This window comes from Rattus norvegicus, chromosome 2 (assembly GCF_021556685.1).
Source record: "Rattus norvegicus strain SHRSP/BbbUtx chromosome 2, alternate assembly SHRSP_T2T, whole genome shotgun sequence".
Classification (NCBI taxonomy): Eukaryota; Metazoa; Chordata; class Mammalia; order Rodentia; family Muridae; genus Rattus; species Rattus norvegicus.
The window spans coordinates 244,959,587-244,983,134 of NC_141535.1; the positions used below are offsets into that span (position 1 = coordinate 244,959,587).

Consider the following 23,548-nt stretch of genomic DNA (forward strand, 5'->3'; position numbering starts at 1 on the left):
AAATGTGTAGGTGGTACTTGGCATGGCTTGTAATCTCAGCACTAAGAGACTGAGGCAGGAGGATCCCTACCTTGAGGCTACACGGTGAAAGAGTGTAAGCCCTCACCCATATTCCTGTGAGTAACCCCAATGAAACTTATTGGTTCACCAAGGTGTCCTGTGGTTGTCTGAGAGTAGGATTGGGGCAGGGGGCAGAGATAAAGATAAGGGAAAGAGACAGAGGAAAAAGGAGAGGGGGGGCAAGGAGAGAGGTGAGAGGGGGAAGGGATTGAGGTGGATGGAGGAGGGGAGAGGAGAGAAGATCCCTGTGGACTGCATGGTTTCTCACAGGCTGCTCTGACGCAGACAGCAGCACATGCTGTTCTTCACAGCACACTAGAGCAGGCTCAGAGGCAGGAGAGCTTCTTCCTGTCACTCAGACACTGTAGAGGTGCCTGAAGGCCTGAGACTCACTTCTCCTTCAGAGACCAAGCCATTGTTGCTGCCATACTTACACAAACAAAACTCCAGTAACCAGTGCCCTGCTTGGCACAAATTCAAACCCATCGTGTTCCCCCAAGAGCAGCCTCTGAATGGCCACTTGCGAATTCCAGTTCTTTAAATCTATAGTGGCTGTGTGAGCAGACTTTAATCCCAGATGCCCGCTCTTAGTTCATACTTCGCTTCCATTTCCTCTATAACCCTCATAGCAAGATTCAAACAGTTTTAAAAACAGATCAAAGACAATCTTCACTAAGAAATAAAACAGCCTCCAAAATTAGAAATAAATCTTTTCCAGAGAAGATTTGACACTCAACAGTTCTCAGTTTTCCAGTCTGAGCAAATACTAAAATCTGAGTAGGTGGACGGCTGTTGTGTAGCAGTTTCCTCCAAGGTTGAAACTTTACATCCTGGAGGGAGGCTCCTTAAGACAAACAGTATTAAAAGAGAAACTAAACAATTCAGAATAGCTTCAGGAAGTTCCTGAAACTGACCAGAATCACTACACACCACCTCCTTCCCAAAAGTAAACAATAATGACTACTGAGACTCCTCAGAGGAGTTAAGCTTCAAAGAAGAGACCATCCCAGAGACCAGACTGTAAGAGATTTAGAGCAACTGAGACACTTGGAAAAGACACTCTTCCAGCCTGCTGAGCTGCCTGCAGGCAGTGTGCTCCAGGTTCCCAGACTTGTGATCTGCCACCTGCGCTGGGTGGTCTCTGATAATGCAGATGACTTTGAGCCATTTCTGCTCCTGTAAAAAAAACATGATAAAGCTCACTGGTTCACCAACAGTGGCATCTATACTTAGGTCTGTCATGGATGGGTTCCCTATGTGGGGCGAGGAGATGTGTGTGCTGCATCTGTCCAGGAAAAGTCTTGTCACAAAAGAGTGGGTCAGAGTGTAGACTTGTGTTTACTTGTGACCATGCATGGCTTTTATACCACACTGGAAAGACTCCAAGAACAGAATGCCACTTCTCTCACCCCCTCTCCAGCAAATTTTTTCAGGGGCTAACTCCACCCCCCACCACCACTGTTTGTCAGGGATCATATGTGGTCAGCCTATCCTCTCCATCATGCAGGAAATGAAATAGTGGCTGGAGATATGGGACTTGGCGTTAAAGGAAGTCTGGAGGAATGTCACCTACCCAGAGGCTGCTGCTCCTTAAACCCTCTTGAGATCCTTAGCCTGCTCTCCTGTTTTATCAAGGACAGGCAGCAATGGTGACTACACACCCATCCTCCCCTCCTGCCCTCTTCCTACTGACCCTTTAGAGAGCTGTTAATGAAAAGCAGAACCAATGGACTTGAGACTCAGCTCTCCTTCTTCCCTGGCTTAGCGAGGCACTAACTGGCGGGGAAACGCATCAAAAGTATACAACAGGACGGCTAAACACTAACAGGCCTGGGTCATCTACAGCCTGAATAATGGGCCTCTTGGGGATTCTGGTCATTTGTCCTCTTTCCACTTAGGAAAAGGCCCCTCGGCACTTCACCTGAAGCCAGGAAACAAAAAGGAATTACCTAGTGTCCATCCTCAGGTGGATACCAACAGCTACAGATTTTCCTTCTGGGGAGACTTAGTTATCTTTGAAAGTCAATAGTGGGCTTTCGGTTTCCTCAGAGTTAAGCCCCTTCCATAGAACCAGCCCACGGCTGGGAGGCAGGCTGCAGCCTTTGGTAACAGTGTGAGCTGGTTCTGCTCCCTGCATGTATAGAGCCATCAGAGTTCAATATTGACTTTCCAATGCTACCTCGGGCAGACAGGAGTGGAAGAACCTGAACCTGTATGTGGCCTTTTATTTAAATATATAACACATATATTATAAATTTAATAAATATATATAGTAAACATAAATGAAAAAAATGTTGAAGTATCTTCCTAGAGCCTTGGAGGGGCCTGAGTTACTCTAATTTTCTACCACCCCTCCCTCTCCCCCACTTCTTCCTTCAACCACATCCCCCACTCTCTCACCCCCTTCCTGCCTCCCACAAGCTTCTACCCCCTCCCTCCCTCCCTCAAAATTGCTAGCACATGGGCTGAACTCTGGCTTCACCTGCCCCAGTCCAGAGGCTGTTCTCTTTCAGACACTGAATCACCACCTCCTCCATCCTCCCCAGTCTCTCCGTCCTTCCCCTCCCCTAGTTCCAAAAGCACAAGGCAGCTTTGAGGAAGGCACAAATCAAAACAACATGTGCAGAGAGGATAGTCCCCCGCCAAGTGGGCCTGGGGTAGAAGATAGTCCCCCATGAAATCAATCCCTTTACTGCCAAGGAACGTCAGAGATCCTTCCAACGGCCACGCAGGCCTGGGGTCAACCTCGCTCCTGCCACTTCTGCAACCTCAGCTGTCCAATAAATGGCCGACTGCTACTGTCAACACTAATCCAAAGGGTACTGCCTATGCCTGCCACTCACACTTTCTGAGGGTCAGCCTCAGAAAGTACATCCAGAACATGCATATCCATTCCCCAGAGTGCACACACACACACACACACACACACACACACACACACACACACAAGACTCTCTCTCTCTCTTTCTCACACACACACACACACACACACACATGTGTATACACATGGCATGCTTACACACAGAGTGTGCATATTCATCCTCCCATCCCCCAGAGTGTACTCTCTCTCTGTCTCTCTGTCTCTCTCTGTCTCTCTGCTTCTCTCTCTCTCTCTCTCACACACACACACACACACACGCACACATGTTCATACACATGGCATGCTCACACAAAGAGTATGCATATTTATCCTCCCATCTCCCAGAGTACACTCTCTCTGTCTCCCTCTGTCTTCTGTCTCTGTCTCTCTGTCTGTCTGTCTGTCTCTCTCTCTCTCTCTCTCTCTCTCTCTCTCTCTCTCTCTCTCTCTCACACACACACACACACACACACACACACACACATGCACATCGTAATACTTGGCATGCTCACACCAGAAAACACTTATTCCCCAGAGTACACCAACACACACTGTAAAAACACCTCTTCAGTCAGGCAGCTCCAGAACCAAGGCTTGGCCTGGGCAGGGGTCAGAAGTGCCCTCACAAATGGATTAGACAGACTGTCTTTCTTAAGGAGTAGGGTTTCCTGGGGCTCCTCATGCAGAGTGCAGAAATTTTGTAGCTGGAGAGGTCAGATGGGGGATTTCCTGCAGAAAACATCATGGAAATAACCCGAGCTGACAGCTGTGGTCACAAGAACCTTTTAGATGCTAAGTTCCTGCTTCATAGAAAGTCGCTTTTCCAGTCTATTTCATACCCAATTCAGAGTTAAGGGGACCAAGGCTTAGGTCTCATAGCTGGGACCCCAGACCTCAACACCCTCATAATCCCCAGGCTGCCCAGACTTGAGGTCCATGTGGGTGTGTGGAGGCCAGAGTGTGTGAGCAGTGGAGAGACGAGGCGTGAAGACAGGAAGCAGATTCTGAGAGAATGTGGTGGACACGCTAAGCCTGGTTACCACCAGTGACTCGTAGAGCAAAGATAAGACCTAAAGCCCCAAAGGGCTTGTGGGTACTGTGCCTTAGCTCTGCTCTGTAGGACAATGAGGAAAACAGAAAACTGTAAAGAGCTGCCAGAAAGGAGGCTCAGTAAATCGCGGAGGAAATGCAAGGCTCTGGGATGAGAACAAGAGTATAGGGCAGAATCCAGAGTTTATCCCAAATTAAAACTGGAGCATTCAGTCCGGGGTAGGGGGAGAAAAGTCTGAGTGAGAAGATAGTAACTTTGTAACTTTGCATCACAATTATGCAAATTCTTATCAACTGGTTACATTTATAAGGGCAGGTAACTGTGGCATCCGTGGTGTGTTTAGTATCTATTGCATGCTCATAGGTTTGATTAACACGGAAATAGCATAATCTTCAAGTCAGAAATAACTCCCAAGTATCCATGGCCACAGTCCACCTGGTGTCCACACCAGTGCTGCATACAGAACTCAATGCAATTCGACAAAGATGTGTTACATGTTTGTCACATATCACAAGTGTACGAAATACTGTGCCCAAAAAGTACCTGGTCAACACAGGAAGAAATCATAGGAGAAAACAGAAACCATTTTTTGTTTACATAGAACTATGAAGTTTGTGTAACACCGGAAAGATCAATGGCTACTAGAAATGTGAATTTTAATTTCATTAAGAACTGCAAATTAAGTGGCTACTTTTCCTGTCTAGTAAATTTAAAAGACTTGAATATCCCGCAGGATCCTCTCCTATCTCTCTCCTTAGAGGCTTGGGCAGCTAATGGCAGGGCATTCGGCAGAAAGCCTGGAGACCTGACCCTGCGAATACAGTGGCTATAGAATTAAGGGCTCACTGTGTAGCCCAGCAATGCAGAAGCGCAGCCTAATGAAGGCAGGAAATGCACCCACTAGACCAAGAATACCATTTCCTGCAGAATAACCTGCACACAGAAATGCCACTTCCCCTTACGATGGCCTTTTCAGAGGTGCAGGGTCACCTCCATTTTGGAAACTGGGGCAGTAATAAATTAAACATTAAAAGAGAACTTCAATCAGTAGGTTGCGGAGACATAATTAAACCACACTGGTCTGTGTTCAGTGCCCTGGCAATGTGAAACAAACCTGTGTCTTCCACAACCTAAGTGACCCTTAGGGACCCAGCTCTGTCAGGGTCAGATAGGCCCTCAGCCTGCACATTGCCTCCACAGAACATTTCGGTGTTCCTAAAAGATCGTCGTCAGCTGCCAGACACTAGTGTTTCCTCTTAGAGATTCCCCTTCTTGTCTAAGCAGCCATGAGACACAGTGGTGCTCTCCCAGGTAGGAAGGTCTTTGCCCACAATTGTTACCTTTCTAAAACACCAGCTCCACCATGGTAGATCCTATTTGGTCCTGACAGTCAGTGGGAAGTGGCCTTGGCTGTGCCCTGGCAAGGTCTGTTGCAGTAAACCACCATGCCTCTCACCATGCCTTTCAAAACCCCTGGCCATTTCACTCTTCACAGAGTAAGGTAAGGTAAGCAATATTACTCTGCAAAACACTCGTCTGAAAAGCACGCCTTCCCCATGCTAGGAACAGAACACTCTTATCATTAGAGGGTCAAGACCCAGATAAATATACGCAAAGAAAACTCATTCCTCATGGCTCTCCCTGTCATTCCCTGGCTCTCAGAACATACAGCTCAAGCCCCTTTCTTGTCTTATCTTGTCTTCATAATATATCACTCTTTGGCAAAATGGGATATTAACCCTCAGACCTAATAACCCCTTGTCTTAGTTTCCTTTCTAGTGCTGTGATAAAACACCGTGAGCAAAGACAACTTGGGGAGGAAAGGAATGATTTCACTTTAAAGTTTATAAGTCCATCATCGAAAGAAGTCAGGGCAAGAATTCAAGGCAGGAACCTGGGGGCAGGAACTAAAGAGGTCACTGGGGAACATTGTTTACCCATGGCCTGGCCAACCATGGTAGCTTTCTTATACCACCCTCTACAATGAGATGAGCCCTTCTGCATTAATCATCAAAAGAGAAAATGCCTCACAGAGTTGCCTACAGGTCTATCTAATGGAGGCTTTTTCTCGAGGGAGGTACCCTGGCTTGTGTCAAGTTCACAAAAAAACTAACCAGCACACCCCTTCTGTGGGTATTTCATAAACACACACACACACACACACACACACACACACACACACACACACATACACACACACAAGACATAAACCATAAATATATAATATATATAAACACAAACACACACAAAAAATATAAAGTATATATATGTATATGTACATATATACACATATACATACACACAAGACATAAATCATATATATATATGTATATATATGCACACACGGAAGACATAAACTATACACATACACACGTTGTATATATAATTTACCTATGTATGTTACAAACATGTATACATACACAGGAGAAAGACTGCATATGTGCACACATACACAGAGGGCCGTGAACAGCAGATAAAGTGCATATGCTACATATGCTGTTCCCCTACTAATCTGCCCCTTGACAGTTTGATCATCAGGCCAGGCTGTTTCCAATACCCAACCAGGTTCAGGGTGTGGCAAAACAAAAAAAAACTCATTAAAAACAACAAGAAGTCTATCATTTTCTGATTGCTACAACACTGTTGACATCAATTATAATAATTTTACACATTTCTCTATACTTTGGAAGAAGAGGGGCCAAAATCAAATGCAAAAGGCCAAGCTTGCACAGAAGGAGTTCTTCCTGTTCAGAACTTGTGCTCCCCACTCCACCTAGTGTAGCTTTCTAAAGATGGCACAGGCTACCAGGATCCTCAGGGACCATCTAGGACCAAGTAGGTCCAGCCTGCACCCAGCAGGCAAGAGTAGCCCAGAATGACCATGAACGTGATCTGGGCATGAACATGACCCAGTGCATTTACAGACCACGACACCATGTTGCACAAGGTTACCACTAAAAAGGTAAAAGAAAAAATGTTTAAATGCACCCCACTGCCCATGGGTAGCAGGAATTGAACAGTATAAGGACCCCTGGAGTCGCCCCAGAATAGTTTCAAAGTGCGAAGACAGTGTAAGATTTGAGTTGGGGTCCAGGTCCACTCTGTCCTCAACTTTGAGTTTAAGAAACTCAAGACTCTTTGCCTAAAAAGTGGAGTTTCGCACAAGAACACTGGCCCTTCAGGCTGATGAAGGAACCAGGTTATATCCTATGGGAAGACTGAGGGTTCGGAATGTCGTAACTAACTCGTCATTACTAAACATCAGGAAAGCAGTGGCATTATGCACCTGTACCCCCCTAAGTCCTTCCCCTCCCTACTCAGCCATCTCCATAGCACCTTGACAAAGTATATGTGACTGTCTTGATCTTCCGTTGAAGAAATTAGTATTCAGAGAAGTGTAACTTGTCCAAGGAGGCCACACAGGTGACAGGAGGCAGAGGCAGAATTCAGACGAATGCCTTTGATCTTTGCTCATCTTCATTCATGGTTAGGGTTTGAAGGCAAATAAGGAGGGGCTTGTGGCAGAGCCTCCGAGTGAGGAACGACAGGTACAGGATTAGATCAGATCTATGTGTGTCTTTGGATTAGCACAAAGATGCCTCGAGGGATCTGGGGATATGGCCCCAGACACGTGCTTGGCATTTGTAAGGCTCTGGGTCCAATCACCAGCACCACACCAGATCACACATACACACCAAGGCGGAAGATACATGGCAAGGGAGAAACCAATAAAGACACCACCGACAACAGTATAGGCCAGGCTCCTCAGTTTCCTTTTAGCAAATGACACAAATAAATAAAGACGATGCTATGACCTAGTTCCAGTTCCTGTGAGTTCAAGTTGTATTCTGTGGTATGGATGGATTACTTCCTCCTAACTTTGCCACCCTTGGCCACATCCCGAAAAGCGCTCCAACACAAACAGCAAGTTCAGGAAAGTCAGTCAGAGGAAGTGTCTGCTGCCTCACTTCATGCGGGGGGTGGGGTGGGGTAAGGATGACTTGGAACAACTACAACAGCAGCCCAATCCTGTATCAAGTGCTACACAGCACCTGTATCAAGGACACAGGACTGTTATCTGTGTTGCCCTTGGTCACACAGCACCTTTGCCGGGCTGGGAACCAAACACCTTTTTCCTCTCAGGGATGGGGGAGCCTTCATGCTGCTCATGTTTTGATCCATGAAGTCAGACTGGGCAAATGAATAACTGCAGTAAGGAAAAAACAAAACAGCCTGCGGAGTGAACTTTCCCAGTGAGTTGGAAACGAATCTTCCTAGGCAAAGTCCTCACCAAGTAGGTCCAACCCAAAGTCTTCAAGCCTGTGGCTAAGGCAGGCACTAGGAATGAACCAGGACTCGAAGGAACTCAGTGAAACAGGGCTGGACTCTGAGTACGTGTTGTCTGTTCACATGTGAGCTTAAGGAAGTCCAAGGTTCTACCTATTTCCATTCAATGAACTTTTCCAACTGAAGTCTCGGGCGCATCGAACTAGTTCCCCAGAAAACTCATCCCTACAGGGCTACCTGTGGACCCAGAAGTTTATGTGTTCCCAGGACCAAAGGCTGAGAACTCTCTGCACCCTCTCTTCCTCTTCTCAAACGCTGCGCCCCTCACCCATGGCGAGCCACTCCTTTTCAGCCCACGGCCCCCCACAGGCCGCGGGCTGCCCTGACCCAAGGCTCCGAGCACCCTCTGCTCCGCCTGCTATACCCATCATTCGGCACGCCGCCGCGCGCTCCCTGCCCAGCTCCTTCCAGGCAGGAGCCAGCCGGCAGCAGCGCAGGCAAGGAGTCTGTGCCCAACGCACATTGCAGTCTCCCACCCAGATGCCTTGGCCAAAGGAACAAAAAGGAAGCCGACGCCAGGAAGAGACGGGCGGGCTGAGGATGCGGCGGGACCGCGGCGGGCTCCACGCCTCTGCGCACCCAGCAGGCGGAGCTCGCATGCGGCCCACAGCCGAGCGGTTACCTTGAGGATGCAGGCCATGGCGCTATGGATCGACCCTGTGGCTCGCTGCACCTCGGCCCCGCAGCTGGACCACTCCAGCCCACATTCCCGCAGAGCGAGCCGGGCCGCCGGAGCTGCGCGCTCAGGCCCCACCCCCGAGCCCCGCCACTGGCTGGCGCCACACGAGGCCCCGCCCCTAGTCACGTGCCCTCCGTGCAGCCCGCAACTGCTTGCTACTCCACCGCTGCTACTACCTAGCCTTTTCCCCCCAAACCCTTGTGTAGATGAAGGTATGCAAAGCCCGGCTTGCATCAGACCCAGATTTTCATAACCTGAGGACAAAAGGTGGCCCTTTTCAGCTGCACTCGCCCATCAGAGAACCCACAACTGTGACACTTTCCAAAAAGTTAGCTTTGTTTGGCACCACCCCTACGCAGGCATGGGGCCCATCACAGGATTCTTCGAAAGCAGCTGGAAGTGCCCAGGGCAAGCCCTTGGCTCTGCAGAATTCTGTGGTGTGCTTCTCTTGTCATGACTGATTGTCAATCTGAAAGCACAAACAGTTAGCTGAAAGAATGGAAACTGTTCGTGTCCAAAAAAGAAGCCATAATCTTCACAGAATTTGGCATTGTGCACAGCATGTGTAGCATATTGGGCACATAAACATATGCAGCTGTGAATGTTGTTTTCTGTTGCAAGTTGTTCCTGAAATGCCTATATACATAAAGATACAGTGTATAAAGATAATGCTCATGTGTGTACACGTATGTACAGAGTATGATACACAGGACTTTGCTACTCACTACTACAATCTTGGGATTTAGAGAACTCAGTTAAAATTTCAACAGCCAAGTTACATATTAGCTTTCCTCTTAAGTCTGGACATCTTTGAAGGTCCTTTTCAACCATCCACCTTGAACTGTCATGTTAAAGCACACTGTGCCACATTTGTCCGAGAGGTGACATGGGCAAAGAGGAATTGGTCCTCTCTGGTCCTTAGTGAATCTATGTGTGACAGACAATAAGGAAAGGTTGCTTCTCAAAGCAGCCGTGCTAAGAGAACATGCATTTCTATCAGGAGAGGTCATGCCCAGAGGGAGGAAAAGTCTGTAGATGCATGAATTTCTGCAGCCCGGTAGTCATGGAAGTCTTTAAATTACCCACCCCACCCCCAAACATCTACCCTAAAGTAATCCCCCTTGGCAGATTAGCTGGCCTGCACAGCACCGGAAGCATGTGACCTGAGAGCGACTGAGGGTCATGAGATGGCTCACACACCAACAGACAGGAATTGTTCACGGGAATTGGCATGTTATGTTGCTGCTGGGGACATTCAACACTCCGAGAGAGCCAGGAGGAATCTCAGGAAAGATACTGGAGAGACTAGAGCCCTGTTCAAACTGCCTGTGCTCAAGCAAGCTCTGTCTGTCTCCAGGGCGACTGCACTCTGCTCTGTTGTCCTCTCCCTCCCTCCCTCCCTCTGCCTCCCAGGGGCATGTATTTTACAAGTACGATTTGATGAAGATCACATACTTTAAACTGCAGCTTTAACAAATGGTCTTAGCAGGTGCACTGGCAAGTTTCATGTCAACTTGACACAAGCTAGAATCGGCGGAGAGACGGGAGACTCAACTGAAAAAAACAATGACTCCATAAGATCAGGCTGTTGGCAAACCTGTAGGGCATTTTCTAAAACAGTGATTGATGTGGGAGGGTCAGCCCATTGCGGATGGGACCACCCTAGGCTGGTGGTCCTGGGTTCTGTAAAAAAGCAGGTTGAGCAAGCTATGAGGAGCAAGCCAACAAGCAGCACCCCTCCATGGCCTCTTCATCAGCTCCTGCCCCCAGGTTCCTGTCCTCTCCTCATGTTGCTTCTGGTCATGGTGTTTCATCACAGCAATAGTAACCCTAAGTGGGACAGCAGGCCAGGAAAACTCAGCAGACATTTTTATTTCTTTCATCAGGACACTCACATCACCAGGTATACATGGAGGTTAGAGAATAACTTCTACCAATTGGGCCTAGAGCTTGAAGTTGGGTGGTCAGGCTTGGAGGCAAGTACCTTTGCACACCAAGTTATTCTAGACCCCACATTTATTCATTCATTCATTCATTTGTTCACTCATTCATTCATGTAAGTTTTTATTAATCTGATTAACTAGAGGGGAAAAAAGTCTTTAAGTTACTACAAGACCTACTAGCAATAAGAGATTGTTTTTTGTGGTCTGTGATATCAGGCCAAGATCATCAATCATAGTAAAGAGGAAAAATATGAGAGACGGATGACACAGGGAGCAAACTGCTAACAACGAAGGAAAATCTGTATACATACAAGGTAACGTATGGATTGAATAGGTTATAGTTAGGGATATATGCATACAACTATTGGGTTCTTTTAAAGAGGCCGTGATTTGAAGAACAGGGTGTGTGGGGACGAAAGAGAAGAGAGAAATTTTGTAATTATATGTAGGATGATGTCACAGGTGAGGCAGGTACAGGATAGAAGGAGGCCTGCCATTGGAGGAGAAGAAAGGATGGGCGGGAGAGAAGTTTGAAGGAAGAGGAGGATACTGGGAGAGAGAGGAGAGGAGACAAGGAGGGAAAGAGAAACTTTGGCAGGACAATATGGCGGGTGACGTTAAGATTCTGCTCTGTGTATTTACAGGTTGTTATTAATGTTCTCAAGGGATGGATGGTACCGGCTTTGTATGTTTAAGTGGGCAATTATATCTTACCAATTGGATCTAAGATTATTGTGTTGTGTGTTCTTTTATGTGAGGGTTTGAGTATAAGAAAGTGTGCGGCTGGGCTGTGTTTCCGCCAAGATATAGCAGATATCTTGGGGCACCACAGTGAGGACCTAGCGGGGTAAAAGACAATTACTCCTTTCTATTTTATATATTTTTACAACAACAATTATAATCTCAAAAATAAAAAAGCACCCCTTCCAAGAAGAAGTAGATGAGGGGGAGGAAGGAGGAGAGGAAAAGATGGTTTGAGCACATCTCTCTCTCTCTCTCTCTCTCTCTCTCTCTCTCCCTCCCTCTCTCCACCCCCTCTCTCCCTCTCTCTCCCCCCTCCCCTTCCCCCTCCCTTTCTCCCTCTCTCTCTCTCCAGAAAACCTGCATTATACCTGGGAAGGGCCAGTGGACTCTGGTGAACCAAACTGATGAGCATTTCCTTGCTTGGTGAACTTAACCGAGCCTCTCGGCTTCTCTCTAATCTTTATATGGCAGTCTGTATGTTTAACTCTGCCTTAGCAGCGTTAAAGGGGAGTTCATTCACCTCAATTCCCAGCACAATGACCACTCTTAAATGATAAAAAGCTATTTAGAGAATCGGACTTTCTGCCGAAGATAGAAAGATCACAGCTGAGGCAGAGGGTGACTCTGCTCATCCTGGGGTCTCAGAGCAATGTTGCGGCTGAAGACTTAACACACACGGTCAGCAAGGACCTGGCGAAGGTACTCCACACCCCCTACCTGACATGGCTTTTCAACTGAACAGCCAACCAGTCACATCCATGCTTTCCGAACTGGCACTTGTCTCTGTGTGTACGTACATGTGTGTACATGCTCGTGTGTGCATACATGTTGAGGTTAAGTGTCTTTTTTGATCATTTCACACCAGTGATTCTCAATACTTCCTAACACTGCGCCCTTTAATATAGTTCCTCGTTGTCGATAGTAAGATCATTTCATTGTTCATCCATAACTGTAACTTTGCAGGTATCTGATATGCAGGGTATCTATTTGATATGCAACCCCCAAATGGGGTCACAACCCACATAAGTTGAGAATCACTGCTCCACACCTTATTTTTTGAGACAAGATCTCTCACCAATTCAGTGAGGCAGTCTGCCCAGCAAGATCCAGAAACACACCTTGTCTCTATTTTCCCAGAGTGGGGGTACAATCAGACACCACCATGCCTGGCTTTTTATGTGGGTTCTGGGGCTCTAAGCACAGGCCCTTGTCCTTGAATAGCAAGCATTTGACTAACTGCGCCACCTCCCCACTCCCCAAATGTTAGATTTTTATCAACATTCATCGATTATGACCCAGTATAGCAAGGAGTAGTGGTTCACGTACTAAAGTCAAAAGCAAGAAATGCTAGGATAAACCTAGACTAGAATTTTATAAATTAGGATTAACAACTGTTGTTTTGGAAGGACTGCGCAGAAAAGCTTTTGGTTAGAAATAAAGACAGGTTCTGAATCTGCCAGAGGATGGAGATACAGCCAGATTTGTAGGAGGTGGGTAGGTAGGAAAATGTAACCAGGATATTTTTGTTTTAAACTGGGCCAAACATCAAGAATAGCTTAGGCTAGTCTACAGGTATAATCTGATTCTCCAGCTTCTTAAGTTATGTAACCTAAATCCAAGTGCACCTGTTAATAATAAAACAAAAGACCCCTGCGGTCAGATGTTCTACCTCATTTGACCCTCCAGCACCACGGGGACAGAACATTGAACTTAGAAGTCAGCCATCTTTTACACCACAGTCAGCTGGCCAGTGTTTGGGGAACTCAACACTCTTTGGGTTCACAATATCATCTTGGGTTTGCTTGTAAGGAATCCTTGGACTAGTGTCTACACCTTCTAAAATACTGGAACAGATAACCTTCGTTGTCAACTTGGCTGGATTTGAAATCACCATGAATGCACACGTCTGAGTCTGTCTGGAGCAGTGGTTCTCAACCTTCCTGATGCTGTGACCCTTTACCACAGTTCCTCATGGCCTGGTGACCCCCGACCATAACATTATCATTTCGTTGCTACTTTGTAACTGTCATTTTGCTACTGTTATGAGTCATAATGTTTCCTGTGGTCTTGGGTGATATCTGTGAAAGCTTGAGAATCTGTGCTCTAGAGGTAATGTCCAGAAAAGTTTAACCTAGAAGGGAAGAGCTGCCGGGAGTTTGAGCAGGGCTGTCTCATAGGATAGGGTTCCAGAAGAGGTGGAAATGGAAAAGCAGGTTTGGTTTCCAGCACTCATTTCCGCTTCAGTATGGATACAGTGTGACCAGTTGCCTCAAGCCAGATGCTTCCTTGGTTTCCCACACACAATGGGCTCTACCCTCAAACTCTGAGTCAGAATGAACCCTCTCTTCCCCAAGTTGCTCTTTCTCACAGTTGTTTTTGTCACAGTAACTAAGCAACTATCACAGAAGCGCTAGAGAGCCACATGAAGATGCAGAGCCTTCCGTGGGTACGTGAGTGAGAAGATCCTAATAACCGCGTGCAGAGGCATCGTCCTGCATTCTCAAACCCCAAACCACTGGGACGTATATTGTCAAGGGCTCTGCAGGCCCTGTCTGGGGAAACCTCACCCTAGGTTTTATCTTGTTGTGATCAACACCATGATCAACAGTAGTGTAGGGTAGAGTTTATTTGGCTAACACTTCCCTGTAACAGCCTGTCAGTGAGTAATGTCCGTCTGTCCATACAGGTACTCAAGGCAGGAAACCTGGAGAAAGGAAGTGAAGCAGAGGCCCCAGAGGAGTGCTGCCTACTGGCTGGCTCCTCCAGGCAGGCTGAGCATGCCTTCTTATTCAAGGGCCCGGATGTAGGACCACCCACAGAGGGTTAGGTCCTCCCAAATCAACCACTGATCAAGAAAATGCTGGCTATAGGCCAACATACAATGGAGACAATTCCTCAATTGACGTGTCCTCTTCCTGGTTATTCTACCTTGTGTCAAGCTGACAAAAAAAACTAACCATCTCATCTCACCCCACAGCCAGACTGTTCACACCTTCTCCCCACAAAAATTATCTCCCACCAAAGACTCTCTTCCTTTGTCCTACTTCTCCAAGGGGCCAACTTCCCTTCGTGATGAGAGCGTGAGGTCACTATCTTTTTGGTTTCTATCTTTTAGCTCAACCTGGCCTGTCGCCGGGAGATATGAGCATGCCTTAGGACTCTTGAGATATCAGAAGTCATGAGTTAAATTTTGCCATTTAAATTCATTTTTGTTTCATTATAAACAGCTCCATTACCAAGTAATTCTCAGAGTTATGACATACAGTTCCCTGATAGAATTAAAAGGCAGACTCTCATAACTTTTCCAATTTCACCCTGCACACACATTAATTTAATATATTTATATTCAACAGGGTCATTTATTAAGGTTTTAATTGGCCTCAAACTTTCCCATGTAAAGATGCTAAATGAATTCCAGATATAATAAAATTCTCCTTGTCCTCCTCTACATAAATCACACTTCCATCAGGCTGACTGGAAGATCCATTAGGACATGTTATGAGAAAATCATTCTCTTCTATTCCAGGTCGGCATAGGAAATGGCTTTTTCTAGAAACCACTTCACCCTTACGTTTTCACATCCAGAAGCATGTACTTCCTCTGTCTACATCCAGACACATGGTTATGTGTACCCAAGGACATGTGGCTGAGTCACCTGTTCATGGTAATATACTGGTGTTTATTCCATGTGTATAAGGTGTCATGCTTGCATGTGAGCATTTCCTACATGTGCGTGCAGTGCCCACAGAGGTCAGAAGAGGTGCCCCAAAGCTGCAATAACTGGTGATTTTGAGCCACCACGTGGGTACTGGGAACTGAATTCAAGTCCTCTGTATGAGCAGCCGGTGCTCTTAACTTCCGAGCCATCTCTCCAGCCCCATCTCTACCCTCCTCAACAAACCTTTCCATCTTTCTCAAATGACAAAAAAAAAAAAAAAAAAAAAAACAAAAAACTATTTTTCACATAAAGAAAAGAAGAAATCTGTTTCGTATTAAAAGGTAGAGGTCTAAAGAGAATACTCGTTACATAATTTTCATTACATAGAAAGAGGAATGCAGCTTTTATGCAGGTTTGATTTTCTTGAAGAACCCTCCCCCAGGATTCTTTTTTTAAATATAAGCAATTTAAAGTAAATATGGCCGGCAGACCCGGCCATTTAAATTTGGTTGATATTGGATTCCTCCAAATCTCCGTCATCACCCGAATCTATCACTCTCTCACCAAGTTTCCCAATGATATTTTCTTTTACTGCGAGTGTGTTTTGCTGTTGTGTGTTTGGTTACATTGCTCTTAGAGTTCTCTTGGGAACATCCCTGCAACGTGCCTCCCTGAAAATACTATGGGGGGAACTTAATATTTAAAGTGCATTCATGGTGGGTCTGATGGAGCCACCTACGGGAGAGGGTCTCACTCCTGAACTACTCCTACAGTTCGCGTCTTGCCGAAACCATTAATTTTTATTTTTTTTATTTTTCTGAAATAACTTGGTGTCACAAACCCTCTGGGAAGGACAAAGATTTCTGGTAATTCTTCATGTCTGGGGATTCACCGTCCACTGTCCGATTTTGTGTGTGGTTCTATGCTATTCTAGGAAAGGTACGGGGTCGACAGCGATCCAAAGAAGGGTCAGGGAGGGGCTCAGGGAAGCCCACGGAATGAGCCTCGTTACGGCCAGCCGGCTCCTATCTGCAAAACCTCCAGTGGTTTCCTTTACGTCCAAAGCATAGCACGCCGGCATGCCTGCCTTTCCTTTCCGCCGCTCTTCCCAGGATCCTCTTACATCGGGGATGGTCAAGGCTTCTCAGTAGAAAGCCAGACAGTAAATATTAGGTTTTGCAAGTCATTTGGTCTCTGTCACAACTCCATTGCTACAGGAAAGCAGTCGGAGACATAAACAAATGGCTCGTGGCTATGTGCCAGTAAAACTAAATTTAAACACACTGAAGTGTCCACTCCACAACATTCCTCTGTGTTACAGAATATCCTCCTTTAATCTTATTTTTTTTTTCATTTTAAAAATGCTCAATCTACTCTTAAGTCTTTGAGTGCACAAAAGCAGTCTGCAGGCCTTTCCTGGGCTTGTGGACAATGGTTTTCCTGCTCTCCTTGGCCTGTGCCCCTGTCTCTCCCACCATCCTCTGAGGGTCGCAGCATCTCCCATTTGGCCACGGATGTCCATTCAGTGGAGACTCTCTCCTTCTTCACCTCTACTCATCACTATAGAATTCTTTTGACAATTAATTAGCCACATCCGCTCTGCTAGCCCATCTTCTGGGTAAAGATTCATTTTCTGTGCATTTTATTTTTAGTTTGTGGCCTTACTTCTCAGATTGCAAACTTTCTGAGATTTAAAAAAATATTATTAATATTTTGCATTCTTCAGCTCTTTGGGTCCCTAGCAAGGAAATAGTGTTCCTTATATGTTCAGTAAATGTCAATCTGATTCATTCAGGCTTGGCGAGAGAACAAGGAATGCCTAGGGACAAGATGTTGGTGTGCATAAACCTTAGAACTAAAAGGGGGTCATCCCACCATTCTGGATGCTGTGGAAGGATTCAGAGAGAAGTATTCTGTAGGTCACACACTGTGCTGTCAGGTCGTCCTGGAATAGCCTCTGGAAGGCGTAGGTCAGGTTATCTTCTGTTTTTATTTTTAATCAACAGGGTGATGCGTTGGTTCAGATACAGTATTCAGTTCATATTTCTGACAGGCATGGGCTGTAACTACCCCCAGGGTCTTCTCACTTAATTGAGAAATCTGCTATGCTTTTCTTCTGAGTGGCTGCAGCTTTGTTTCCATTGTGTTTTCATATGTGTCTATGTGGAGCTATGGGCACATGTGTGTATGTCTCTCTCTGTGTGTATGTGTGTGTGTGTGTGTGTGTGTGTCTGTGTGTCTGTGTGTCTGTGTGGAGTTATGGACACACATGTCCATGTGTGTCTGTGTGGGGCTATGGGCACATGTGTGTGTATGTGTATGTGTATCTTTGGGTGTCTGTGTCTCTGTGTGGGGTTATGGACACACGAATCCATGTGTATTTGTGTGTGGCTATGGGCACGTGTGTGTGTGTGTGTGTGTGTATGTATGCATATATGTCTATTTGGGGTTATGGACATGTGTGTGTGTGTGTGTGTGTGTGTATCTGTGTGGAGATATGGACGCACATGTGCATTTGTGTCTGTGTGGTCCTATGGGCACATGTGGGGGGGCTGTGTGGGGCTGTGGGCACATGTGTGCATGTGTGTCTGTGTGGGGTTTTGGGCACACGTGTACAGATGCCACTGAGGCTGAACCTCCCCTAACGTTGTTATTGCAGATGTTTGTGGAAATGTGTTGCAGTGTGTGTGCTGGGAATTGAACTCTGGAAGAGCAGTAAGTGCTCATAACCTCCGCTATCCCCCCAGCCCCCTTCAGCTTTTGTAAGTACAGCACATTGAGATGATCTGATCCTCATCCCAGTTTAAAAAAAAAAAACATGACTCTGTGAGTTGAGCTGTGATCTCTCCATTTCCCTGTCCACGTTTTATTTTCATTAAAGCAAAATGGATAGAATCGTGTATATAGATCTATTTTGTCTGATACATGAAGAGACCTAGATTTTCAAAAGCATTAAACGTTTACCGAACTTGCAGCTTTTACTGACACTTTCATAATTAAGAAATAGGAAGACGTTACACACTAAATAATAGCATATTCTAACAGATTCATTCTCCCCTCCTCGTGGTGAGCTCAGCAATGCCCAGAGCAAGCATGAGATCCTAACAGCACTAGACGAATGTCTGCTTTATTCTTTTGCATCAGCTTACCCTGTAAAATAGCTTTCCACATCTGGCTCCATTTGTGAATTGTAATACAATTCTGCCAGTTAAAAGCAGGTGATAAGCAGGTAAATTGCCCCTTTCTGTCTAAGCCAGCTTGTCTGTATTTTTAAGGGAAACACATTCATTGATAATGGCTATTGGGTGAAAACCTCAAGTTACGAAAAATCCACATTTGCCTCCATAGAGTCAAAGGTTTAATAAGTGTGCACCTTGGTTTGATTTGGTTTTTCAGTGCTTTTGATGTTAATACTTCATTTTATCCATTCATTCTTTTGTAACAATCTTTATCCAATTCCACTTTAAATTTAACAAGAAAATTAAATGCCCCCTGGGGGAGGGGGTTATTTTACCTTGAGAAAGTACTCATTTGTCTCACATATTAGTCTGAATCGAATGGAAACACTCGAAGTGATTGACAAGATTTATGAAGAGTGTGACATTTTATTCTATGGCAGTTCCTAGTAGAGCGAATGCTGACTCCGCCTCTCCCACTATGATCCTGTTGCCACAAAGTAATGTGAAAAAGACAACTGTCTGGCTTATACTCAACTCTGAACCTAGCCAAGCCCCCTCACAGGCAGCTGGCCCACCTCTCCTGGTGCAGCACCTGTCTTCTCCCAAGGGTGGCAACTGTATCTTTTGTCCTTCCAGAGATAAAAGACAGAGGCATTCTACCTCTGTTCACAGACACCTGGAAACATGGGAGGCTAACGTGACTCTGCCCCGAGCTGAGCCACCCTCCTCACACAACGCTAGAAACTGTGATTAATGTAACGCTTTATTCACACACTCAATAAACTCAGTCAAGTGGAAAATCACATAAAAGACATTCATGAGAGAGTGCTGGATGAATATATGAGCTGCCCCAAATAATTTGCCAGTGAGTCAAATCCTTAAAAATAATAAGCAATTTTAAACTATTTCCAAATTTAATATTTATTATTTCTCATTCAGCCCTGGGCATTATATTCCATTAAAATATACTCTGTGCATTAAAATAAAATACTTAGCCATTAATTCTAAGGATACTTGATTTTTCCTTCCATTTTTTTCCGTGCCCCACCCCCGCTGTCTTTCTCTTGGCCAGAGATTGTGTAAATTAGCACTAGGCGGTTGTATACACAATGGTGATTGTCAACTAACAAAGTCAAGTCTCTTTTCAACATTCTGAGTGTTCATTGTTCCCCAATAGGTCTTTCCTTCTTAGTTACACTTTCCTTAGAATCCTCTTTGTATTCTGAACATTGAAAACTCAATCACCTTTCCCAGAAAGGGACCAGAGAAAGTGAAAGCATAGGTCCTGCCCCATGTCACCAACTCCTTCGGTTCCAGAAGTCTACAAAGCTTATAGACCCGGCCGCTACACAAATGTCCAGCCTCTAATTAGCCCCTGAATTGTACTTCTGTGTTAAACAAGATGGGACTGGCTGGGTCCATCTTGGAATGAAGAAAATCTCCTTATTGGAGGAGGAACACAGCCCCGGGGGCTCTGACCATGCCAGCATCCCCCTCTGCCTAACCTGAAATTCTTCTTGCAGCAAATTAAAGCCCTTCTGTTACACATGACTCATTCTCACTCTCTCATCAGCCCCCCACATGCCACTTGAATGTGCCACCCTCTCTCAGCATGCCCCCTGCAAATCAGTGCACTGCACTCTAGGCATGTGTGTGTGTGTGTGTATGTGTTTTGTATGTGTTTATTGTGTGTATGTGTGTGTTTTGTGCATATGTGTGTATGTGTGTTGTGTGTTGTATGTGTATGTATGTGTTTTGTGTGTATGTGTGTATATGTGTATGCATGTGTATCTGTGTATGTGTGTGATGTATGTGTATGTGTGTATGTGTATGTAAATGCATATGTGTATGTGTGTATGTTTGTGTATGTGTATCTGTGTGTATGATGTGTATATGTGTGTATGTGTGTATATGTGTATCTGTGTGTATGTGTATGTATGTGTATATGTATCTGTGTGTGTGTGTATATGTGTATCTGTGTGTATGTGTATGTATGTGTATATGTATCTGTGTGTGTGTGTGTGTGTGTGTCTGTCTGTCTGTCTGTCTGTGTGTCTGGCACTGAGCTCTGATGTGAGCAAACCAATCACTGTTCTCCATCCCTTTCAGGGGGTGAGCATCCTCCTTTTCGAAGGCAGCTCTCATCTGTGTCCCTGGGGACAGAGGGACTTCATTGAACGTGCACGATGTGTTGTGGGGTCAGCTGAAGGACAGTTTCTAGGAAGCAGGTCTATTCAACAAGCCAATGTTGGCATCGATCAGGGACACTCACAGGGAGCTTCCACAGGACCCTCTGTGCCAGAAACATCGTCATGCCACGGACCACTAAACCTCCTGCACGGTGTGTTCCTTCAAGTGCTGCAGGTATGAGCTAGAAATGGGAGGGGACATAAGAGCTTAAGGGAAGGGTTTGTCTTGAATGACAGCCACGACACACTGCCAGTGAGATGGCCCTGGACATCTTCAGAAAGATGTGCCCAGATAACCCCTGCGTTCGAGATACGCCAAACCCCCAGCTGACTAGAGCAATAACTTGTCTTAATATGAAATGCAAGCAGTGAGGCAGAGTAGAGCTGAAGAACTGAAAGGAGGACCCCAGTGCCTCTCTTCACTCTCCTGTTACTGCCTCCCCAGTCACCAAACAAAAGCCCAGTTCCTTTCATGTTCACGTTACCTGGGGGCTGCGTTGCTTATTCTCACCCTCCTCAGACTCATTTGTCTGGCTGACTCTCTAATCGCGCTCCTGAGGGTGCAGGGTCCTCTCCGGCAGCACAGGCTCGGTGCATGCAAATTACCACTTGTCTAACAAATGGGTACTTAGCAGTTTCACCAAGAGCTCTGACAACCCAGGAATTAGTCACACAGTCAACCAACTTGTACATCAGACCAACACACCATAAGTAAATCATACACTGGCTAGATGGCTGATTGAGTCTCCTACTTATGTAGGTCGTGGTTCTCTGTGGGTGGGAAGGAAGGAGGGGTGTCCAGTGTCATCAGAACGGATGGGCCCCGGAAGGCCTTGAGCTAGAAACCACTGTTTCGTATAAACACATGCAAAATGTATTTCTTGGTCCCCCCATTTGGGGTTTTGTGTTCTTGTTACGTTAATGCCTTCAGAACGATACATTTTGCCAATGGTTAATGCAACGTTGCAGATAATTAAAAAAAGGAAACACAAAAGACTTTTTAAGTATACAATGACCAGGGTTGCATCTCAAGAGATGTGTGTAATAATTTCTTCTTTATTCTGTGACAGTTCCATGTACAGGTAACAAACTTTAATCATGCCCACCCTTTCTCCCTCATCCCCTCCCATCCTCTCCCCATCTCTGCGGAAGCTGCACCTTCCCATGGCCCCCTCTTGCTTCCAAATGCATCCTACTGAGTTCGATGAGACTTACTTGGGTGTGCATGGTGGGAGGCCATCCCCTGGAATATGGGCCGCCTACCATTTGCCATACTCAACAGCACCTTGGCGAGGAGGGGTGTGGTTTCATGGCTCTTTCCTCATGCCACTCTGGCCACTTGACTGCTTTGCTCTTATGCAGGCCTTGCACGGCTTACCCTGGCTGCTGTGAATTCCTTACCTCAGCAACCCTGGTGTTCAGAGACAGCATTTCACAGATTCCCCTTCATCCCTCAACTCAACTCTTTTAAAGTCCTTCTTCCTGGGCCCTGGTGGTGATATTGTACTACCTAGAGATAGGGGCTACGGCTCTTAAATGGAAGGGTGTGTTAAGGCATTTGTTAGGTGTGATAGCTCATGGTTACATTCACTCGGGATGCTGAGGATTGCAAGTTCAAGGCCAGTGCAGGCTACATTATGGCATCCTATCTCAAATTTCAAAAGCAAAGAAGTGACAGCATTTGATTGAGTGGCCCTGATAGGCCATCGGCCCTGGTGGGAGTGTCTGGACAGCTTGGCCTCCATCAAGAAGCCATTGGGAAACGCAGCCTTCCTTGACACTCTTGCTCAAGTCCATGAATCTCCTGGGCACTGGAAATTTTAAAATGTGTGTAGTACTGAAGACACCTAGCAAAAAAGGAGGGGGGGAAAGTCCAAGAGAAGGAAAAGTGACTTGGACCCTGTTGCCAAATATGCTTCTGTCAGAGGACATTTCCCAATTCCTTCCTCATACTCGGAGTATCCATGCATGTGATGGCCCCCCTTAAGCCCATCTGACTCACTTCCCACCAAATATCAGCATTAGGAAGAACCCTCTTGGGGCTGGGGATTTAGCTCAGTGGTAGAGCGCTTACCTAGGAAGCGCAAGGCCCTGGGTTCGGTCCCCAGCTCTGAAAAAAAGAACCAAAAAAAAAAAAAAAAAAAAAAAGAAAGAAAAAAGAAAGAAAGAACCCTCTTCAGCACCCTGGCTGCCTCTCTGGGCTTCCAGAAGCCACATCATTATTTCTCATGCTTTTTAAGGCCACCGTCTCCTAGCCAGACTCCAGGCATCGTCTGAACTGCTCTCACTGTGGCTGTGTACAAAGGCACCAGGCGTAAAAACAAACCCGACACTGCACAGCCCTGACGATGGGGGATTGTCCGTCTTCCCCAATAGCTCCTGGCTAATGAAAGAGCCCCCCCCAAGCCCTGAAGAATGTGGGCTCCTTGCACACCCTCTCCCCATCCTGTCCTTACCACCCCCTATCATTTCCACAGCACAGGCAGGAGAAAACACATTTTGTAGTTTGCTTTGGTCTCTGTGGCAGAAGGAAATTTGATAACATGGCAAAAGAGACGAAAAGGCAAATTTTCCTGACTGGAAGTGCGTGACATCCTTCCTTTTTAAGTCACTAATGATAGAAACAGGAGAGAGAGAAGGCTTCCTTCACCACCATCCTCGAGCTCCGATGTGCCACCTTGTACATGCGGCCCTTCATTAACTCAATCCATACTGATAAACCGACTCCACACTTCATTTTCCAAAACCTGGCTGGGCTACAGTGAGAGGCAAGGATCCTTTCACGACAGAGGGAACAGTGTCAGTGCCTTCCCTTCTGAACCTTCTTCGGATGAATAT

The 23,548-nt window shown here is 46.0% G+C and overlaps 1 protein-coding gene across 4 annotated transcripts in view; it reads right to left on the minus strand.

The window, feature by feature from the left end:
• The window catches only part of St6galnac3 (ST6 N-acetylgalactosaminide alpha-2,6-sialyltransferase 3), a 519,650-nt gene extending 510,587 nt beyond the window's left edge, over positions 1-9,063 (minus strand). For 3 of the 4 annotated variants that reach the window (XR_015661775.1, XM_087621270.1, XM_087621273.1), the window contains exon 1: positions 8,941-9,063. Coding sequence is in view for 3 of the 4 variants with exons in the window: in XM_087621270.1 (XP_087477396.1) it covers positions 8,941-8,958 (18 nt within the window). In the remaining variant the exon portion in view is untranslated. 4 annotated transcript variants of the gene reach the window in all.
• Positions 9,064-23,548: the final 14,485 nt, after the last annotated feature.